This window comes from Penaeus japonicus, unplaced genomic scaffold (genome assembly GCF_977035675.1).
Source record: "Penaeus japonicus unplaced genomic scaffold, GWHDUDI00000001_assembly GWHDUDI00000035, whole genome shotgun sequence".
Classification (NCBI taxonomy): domain Eukaryota; kingdom Metazoa; phylum Arthropoda; class Malacostraca; order Decapoda; family Penaeidae; genus Penaeus; species Penaeus japonicus.
Window position 1 is genome coordinate 9,067,301 of NW_028234437.1, and position 7,500 is coordinate 9,074,800.

General features: G+C 46.5%; 1 protein-coding gene across 1 annotated transcript in view; it reads left to right on the forward strand.

The window, feature by feature from the left end:
• The window catches only part of LOC122266410 (transmembrane protein 64), a 53,789-nt gene that overhangs the window by 16,653 nt on the left and 29,636 nt on the right, over positions 1 to 7,500 (forward strand). Inside the window, 1 exon segment of the mRNA XM_086531261.1 lies at positions 5,536 to 5,673. Coding sequence (XP_086387387.1) covers positions 5,536 to 5,673 — 138 coding nt within the window.

Sequence of the window (7,500 nt, forward strand, 5' to 3'; positions counted from 1 at the left end):
TGAATACATGCATATATATATATATATATATATATATATATATATATATATATATATATATATATATATATATGTGTGTGTGTGTGTGTGTGTGTGTGTGTGTGTGTATAGATAAATATATATGTATATAAACACACACACAAACATACACACACACACAAATACACACACACACACACAGCACAGCACAGCACAGCACAGCACAGCACAGAACACACACATACACATTCACATGCGCTCACATCATGTGTGTGTGCATGACTTTGACAAGTTTATTGAGACAAGTGGTTACGTACATCTCAAAAGGTTATAGGTTATCCTCACCCCAATCTTGACCCCTATTTGTGCTCACATGTATTTTTACAAAGTGTGTGTATGCGAGTGTGTGTGTGTGGTGGGGGGGGGGGATATTTATGTATTAGTGGTACTATTGTTGAGCCTTTAATTCCAAGATCCTGATTTTTTTTTCATTTTTTCCTCCTCTTTCCCCTTACCCTCCTCCCCTCCCACTCTCTTTTTTTTCTCTCTATTTTGCTTTCTCTCTCTCTCTCTCTCTCTCTCTCTCTCTCTCTCTCTCTCTCTCTCTCTCTCTCTCTCTCCTTCTCTCTCTGCTCTACTCTCATCCTCTCTCCATCTCTCGTCTCGCTCTCTCTCGTCTCCTCTCTCTCTCTCTCTCTCTCTCTCTCTCTCTCTCTCCTTCACTCCTCTTCTTCTCTCGTCTCTCCGTCCCTCTTTCTCTCTCTCCCTCTCTCTCTCTCTCTCTCTCTGCTCTCTTCTCTGGCTCAGTGCTCTCTCTTCTTCTCATCTCTCTCTCTCTCCTCATCTCTCTCTCTCTCTCTCTCTCTCCTCTCTCCGTACTCTCTCTTTCCTCTCTTCTCTCTCTCTCTCTCTCTTCGTCTTCTTCCTCCCTCGTCCTCTCCTTCTTCTGCTCTCTCTCCTCTCCTCCGTCTCTCTCCTCTCTCTATCTCTCTCTCTCTCTCCCTCTCTCTATCTCTTCCTCTCATCTCCTCTCTCCTCACTCCTCTCGCTTCTCCTCACTCTCCATCTTTCTTCTCTTCCCTCTCTCTCGTCTCCTCGGGTATCCTCTCTCTCTCTCTCTCCTCTCGTCTCTCTTCGGCTCTCTCCGCGTAAACGATGCCATCTCTCCATTCCAAATCCGCACTCTTCTCTCTCTCGCAGTCTCTTCTCTCTCTCCTCTCTCTCTTTTTCCATCTCACTCTCACGCTTCTTCCTCGTCCCTCCATCTCTCTCTCTCTCTCTCCGTTGCTCGTCAGCTCTCTCTCCTTCCGCTCTCTCCTCTCTCAGTCTTCTACAACATCTTCTCCTCTTCTCTCTCTCCTCTTCCTCATCCACCTCTGCTCTCTCTCATCTCTCTCGCTCTCTCTCTTCTCCTTCTCTACTTCCTCTCTCTTCCTTCTTCTCGTCTCTCTCCTTCTGTCGGTCTCTATCACTGCTCTCTTCTCTCTCTCTCCTTCTCTCTCTCTCCTTTCTCTCTCTCATTTCTCTCTCTCATTCTCTCTCTCTCTCTTCTTCCCTCGTCGCTCTCCTTCCACTCTCTCTCCCTTCTCTCTCTCTCTCTACTCCCTCTCCTCTCCTCGTCTTCTCGTCTCCTCCTCTCTTCTCTCTCTCTCTCTTACGTGCCCTCTCGTCTCCAGCTCTCTCTCTCTTCTCTCTCTCTCCCTCTCTTCTTCCTCTCTCTTCCTTCTCTCCTTCTCTCCTTCCATCTCTCTCTCTCCTCTCTCATCTCCATCTCTCTCTCTCTTCTGCCTCTCAGTCTTCTCTCTCTCTCATCTCTCCAGGCGTCTCTTCACTCTCTCTCTCTCTCCTCCTCTTCTCGCTCTCTCTCTCTTCTTCTCCTTCTCTCTAGCTTCTTCCGATCTCCTTCTCTCTCTCGTCTCTCGTCTCTCCTCATCTCCGTCTCTCTAGCTCTCTCTCCCTCCCTTCTCTCCTCTCTCCTCTCTCACCTCTCTCACGTCTCTCTCGTCTCTCTCCGCTTCTCTCTTCCCTCTTCCTCTCTCGTCCTCTCCTCGCTCGTCTCGCTCTCTTCTCTCTCTGCTCAGCGCTCTCTCTCTGCTCTCTCTCTCTCCTAGCTCTCTATCTCATCCACTCTCTCTCCCATTCTCTCTTCTCTTCTTCCTTCTCTCTTCCTCTCTCCTTTCTCTCCCTCTCTTTCTCTCCCCTCCTACTCACTCTCCAGTCTCTCTTCTCATGCTCTCTCTCACTCTCTCTCTCTCTCTCTCTCTCTGACTCTCTCAGGGGGGGGGGGGGGGGGGGGGGGGGGGGGGGGGGGGGGGTCTTTCTCCTCTCCGTTCTCTTCTTTCTCTCTCTCCTCCTCTCTCTCCTCTCTCATCTCTCCTCTCCTCTCTCTCTCTCTCGCTCATCTCTCCTCGTCTCTCTCTCTCTCGGTCTCTCCTCTCTCACCTCCGTCTTTCTCCTATCTCCTCTCACGCTCGTCTCTGAGAGTAACTCTCTCCTCTCTTTCTCTCTACGCGCTCTCCGCTCTATCTTAGTCTCTATCTGTCTTACTCTATCTCTCTCTCTCCTTCTCGTCTCTCTTCCTCCACTTCCTCTCCTTCTCTCACTCTCTGCTCTCTCTCTCTCTCTCTCTCTGTCGACTCTCTCTCTCTCTCCCTCTCTCTCTTCTCTCTCTCTCTCTCTCTCATCTCTTAATTTCTCTCTTTCTCTTCCACTCTTACTCTCTCTCAGGGTAGCGCTTCTGCTCTCACTCTCCTCTCTCTCTCCCTCTCTTCTCTCTCTCCGCGGGCTCTCGTCTCTCAATCTACGTCTCTATCACTATCTATCCCATCTCCTCTCTCCTCTCCATTTTCTTCCTTCTTTCTCCATCTTCTCCTTCTCAGTCTCTCTCTCTCTACTCTCTCTCTCCTCTCTTCTCCTCTCTACCTCTCTCTCCTTCTCGGTCTTCTCTCCCTCTCTCTCATCGTCCTCTCTCTCTCCTCTCTCGTTCCTCACTCTCTCATCTACTCTCTCTCTTAATTCCTCTTTCTCGTCTCTCCTCTCTCGCTCGGTCTCGCTCGTACTCTCTCTCTCTCGCCTCTCTCTCGTCCCGGGGTGGGGCGCTCGTCGCACTCTCTATCTATCTATCTATCTAACTTCTTTCCTCTCTCTCTCCTCCTTCTATTCTTCCCTCTCTTTCTCTCTCTCTCTCTCATCTCGTCGCGTCTCTCTCTCATCTCTCTCGTCTCTCTCATCCCGTCTCTCCTGCCTTTCACTCATCTTCTCTCTCTCTTCCTCTCACCCTCTCTCTCAGACTCTTCCTGACTCACGTCCTCTCGTTCTCTTTCCTTTCTCCTCTCTCGTCTTTCTCTCCTCTAGTCTGACTCTCTCTCCTCTGCCTCCCCACTTCTTTTCTGACTTCATCTCTCTTTCTCCTCTCTCGCTCCAATCTTCTCTCTCTCTCCTCTCTCCTCTCTCTCTCTCTCTCTCAATCTTCTTCTGACTCTCTCTCTCTCTCACACCTCTTTCTCTCTCTCTGCCGATCTCTCTCTCACTCTTTCTTGACTACGTCTCTCTTTCTCTCTTCTCTCTCTCCAGCTTCTCTCTCTCGCCTCTCTTTCGCCCCTCTCCCCCCTCAGATCGTCTCTCTCTCCGTCTCACTGCATCCTCTCTCTCTCTCTCTTTCTCTCTCTCTTCTCCTCTCCTCTGTCTCTAGTACTCGAGTCTCTCTCCTCTCGGTCATCCATACCAATCTGCTCTCTCTTCTTCCTCTCTCTCGTCCATCTCATCTTCTCTCTCTCTCATGCTCTGCTTCCCTCTCATCACTCTCTCCGTCTTCTCCCTCAGTATCTCTCTCTCTCTCACTCTCTCTTCTCTCTCTCTCGTCGAGCTCTCATCTCTCTCTCTCTCTCTCTCATTCTTTTCTAATTTCCTCTTCTTCGTCTCTCCTCTCTCTCTCCGGTCTCCGCTCTCTCTCTCTCATCTCTGCTCTCTCCTCTCTCTTCTCTCTCTTTCTCTCTCTCTCTATCCATCTATCTCTCTCCTTCTCTCGCGATCTAATTTCTCTTTCCTTCCCTCTCCTCTCTCGCTCTCTCTCTCTATCCATCGTCTCTCTCGCGCCCGTCGCTCACTCAACTCTCCAATCCTCTCATCTCGATCTATCTATCTCTCTCTCTCTCTCTGCTCACTCTCTCTCTTTCTTCTCCTCTCGAGTATATCCTTCTCTTACTATTTTCTCGTCTTTCTTCTCTTTCTCTTCCGTTCTCTCTCGTCCTCTCCTCTCTCACGTCTCGCGTCCCTCTCTCTCTCTCTCATCCTCTCTCGTCTCTCTCTCTCGGTCTCACTCACCTCCTCCAATCTCTCTCTCTCTCTCCACTATCCTCTTCATTCCTCTCTTTCTTCGAGCCTCTTTCTCTCTTTCTCCTTTCTCTCATTCTCTCTCTCCGTCCTTCTCTCTCTCTCTCGATCTTCTCTCTTCTTCTTCTTTCTCTCTCTCTCTCCTTCTCTCTCTTTTCCCTCTCCTTCTCTCTCTCTCTCTCCTCTCTCGTTCTCTCTCTCTCGGCTTTCTCTCTCTCTGCTCTATCGCTCTCTTCCTCTCTCTCTCTCTCTCTCTCTCCGCTTCTCTCTTCCTCTTCTTCTCCCTCTCTTTCCACTCTCTCTTCTCTCTCTCTCTCCTCTCTCTCTCCGTCTCTCTCTCTCTTCTCTTCTTCTACTCGTCTCTTATCCTCTCTCGCTCTCTCTCTCACTCTCTCTCTCTCTCTCTCTCTCTCTTCTTTACTCTCTCTCTCTCTCTCTTCTCGACCTCCCTCTCACTCTCTCTCTCTCCTCTCTACTCTCTCTGTCTGACTCTCTTTCACTCTCCTCTCTCTTCTCTCTCTCTCCTAGCTTTTCTCTTCTCTCTCTCTCTCTCTCTCTCTCTCTGCTTCTTTACTATTTTCTCTCTCTCTCTTCTCTCTCTCTCTCTCTGCTTCAGGCTTCTCTCCCATACGTCTTCCCCAACCTTCTCCTTCTCTTCTCTCTACTTCTCGCTCTCTCTCCTCATCTCGAACTCTTCCCTCCTCTCTCTCTTTGTCTCTCTCTCTCTTCTCGCTCTCTCTTCTCTCTCTCTTCTTTCTCTCATTCTCTCTCTCTCTTCTCTCTCTCTTTCTTTCTTTTCCCTCCTCTCTCTCTCTCTCTCTCTCTCTCTCTTTATTATTTTCATTCTCTCTCCTTCTCGTCTATCTCTCCTCGGGACTCTCTCTCTCGTCACGTCTCTCTCGGACAGGGACACAGGATATCCTCTCTCTTTTCCACTCTCTCTCTCTCTCTCTCTCTCTCTCTCTCTCTCTCTCTCTCTCTCTCTCTCTCTCTCGCTCTCACTCTCACTCTCACTCTCACTCTCTCTCTCTCTCTCTCTCTCTCTCTCTCTCTCTCATATCACCATCATTACCACCAATACCAGTGCTATAATCAACACAATCCTGTTCCACATCCCCCCAATCATAAACATCATTATAGACCCCAACATAATCATCACCAATCACCACTAATCATCACCAATCATCACTAATCATCTTTCACCACCTCTCCCTCGCGTCTCAGTTCCTCCAGCGGCGAGTGATGACGTCCAGAGTCCTCCGCGCCCTTCTGTCTGTGTTGGGAGGGAGTCAGGCCTTCAAAGTCATCGCCATAACACGTCTCACGCCCATTCCGTTTGGTCTGCAGAACGCGGTGTTTGCTGTGAGTATAATGTGGTGTGTTTGTTGTTTGTGTTTTTTTTGTTTTTTTTTGTCTCTTTTTTGTCTGTTTTGTCTATTTTTTTCTGTTGTATTTTGCTTTTATGTTTTCGTTCATTTTAGGTTCATATTTTCATTGTCTGTTTTGTCTTTTTTTGTTTTGTCTTTTTTTCTGTTGTATTTTGCTTTTATGTTTTCGTTCATTTTAGGGGGGTTCTTTCTACTTCATATTTTTCCGTTTTTTAAGTACCTTTTATTTTGGTATTCGTTTTTTGCTTGTTTCTGAGAGAGAGAGATAGAGAGAGAGAGAGAGAGAGATAAGGGGGGGCGAGGGGTACAGAGAGCGGGGGTTGAAGAGAGAGAGAGAGTCTTCTCCTCCGGATTGGGGGGGGGAGAGAGAGAGGGGGTGGGCGAAGAGAGAGAGAGAGGGGGAGGAGAAAAGAGAAGGAAGGAGAGTTGAGGAGAGATGGAGAAGATAGAAGTGAGAGGGAGTCTCTCTCTCTCTCTCTCTCTCTTTCTCTTTCTCTCTCTTTCTCTCTCTTTTCACCTCTTTCTCTCTCTTCTACACCCCGAGAAACGAGAGAAAGAGGAGAAAAGAGAGAGAGAGAGAGAGACGGAAAGACAAACAGACAGACAAACAGACAATGGGGGCAGAGAGAGAGAGTAGAGATAGAGAAAGAAAACAGAGAGAGAGATAGAAATAGATAGATAGGAGAGCGAGCAAGAGGAGAGAGTGTGAAGAGGAGCGTGAGGGGAAGAGAGGTGGAAGAGGTGACTGATGAGGGGAGAGGGGAGTGGTCGAGAGGACGTGAGTGAGGATGAGGGAAGAAGGAGAGGACAGCAGAGAGAGAGAGAGAGAGAGAGAGAGAGAAGGGGGTTGGGCAGAGACAGAGAAAAGAGAAGAGAAAAATGAACAAATTAGGAAAAGATGAAAAAGAGGTGAGCATATGAAAGTGTGAAAATAATAGGTGTGTATAAGTGTATATTTGATCAAGTGTGCGTGCGTGTATGTATTCATGTATATGTGTGTGCGTGTATTTGTGCATGAAATTCAGTGCCTCTGTCTGCATGGTTCTAAACTTAAACTCCTCGTGCAGTAAACTCTTATAAAATGAAAGGTGCAATATCTCGAAATGCTTTAAACTAGCTGATACCACCTGTTACCGCTTATCACGACATGAAATATTTTCGCGGGAGAAAAAGGTCAAACTTCAAAACAGCTCATGTCAAGGAGAGATTCAGATTCCGATCAAATGCATTTCTTTTCATGTCACTTTAATCACTGGCATACAAGGATAGTATTAAGGTTGTTATATTAGAATCAACATGTTATTTATTATCGGCGTCGTTATATTTTCTCATTTTTCGTACTTTTCAGATAAGAATTTCGCTTCGCAATTTTGTGTTCTTTTGTTTCTGTTCATTTTTCTTTGTTATCATTGTTGAAATAATGTTGTTATTATCGTTATCACTTACATTATTCTCATTATTGTCTTCTTGGTACTATTATTATTTTTATTATTATAACTTTTATCATTTCATTGTTGTGAAATTCATCAATATAATTAAAACCACTATTAACATCATTATAATCATAATTACCATTACAATCATTATGATTATAAATACCAATTCTATCATCATCACCCCCATTATTTCTATCATCATCATCGTAATTATAAAAATACTAATGATAATACTAACAACAATTACTACCACACCAATTATTACTATCACTACAACTCCAGCGAACAAGTGAAACGCGGGAAGCGCAAGTTTGACGTCACTGCCGCCGAGTATTGGCAGGCAGAGTCCGACCTTTTACAAAATC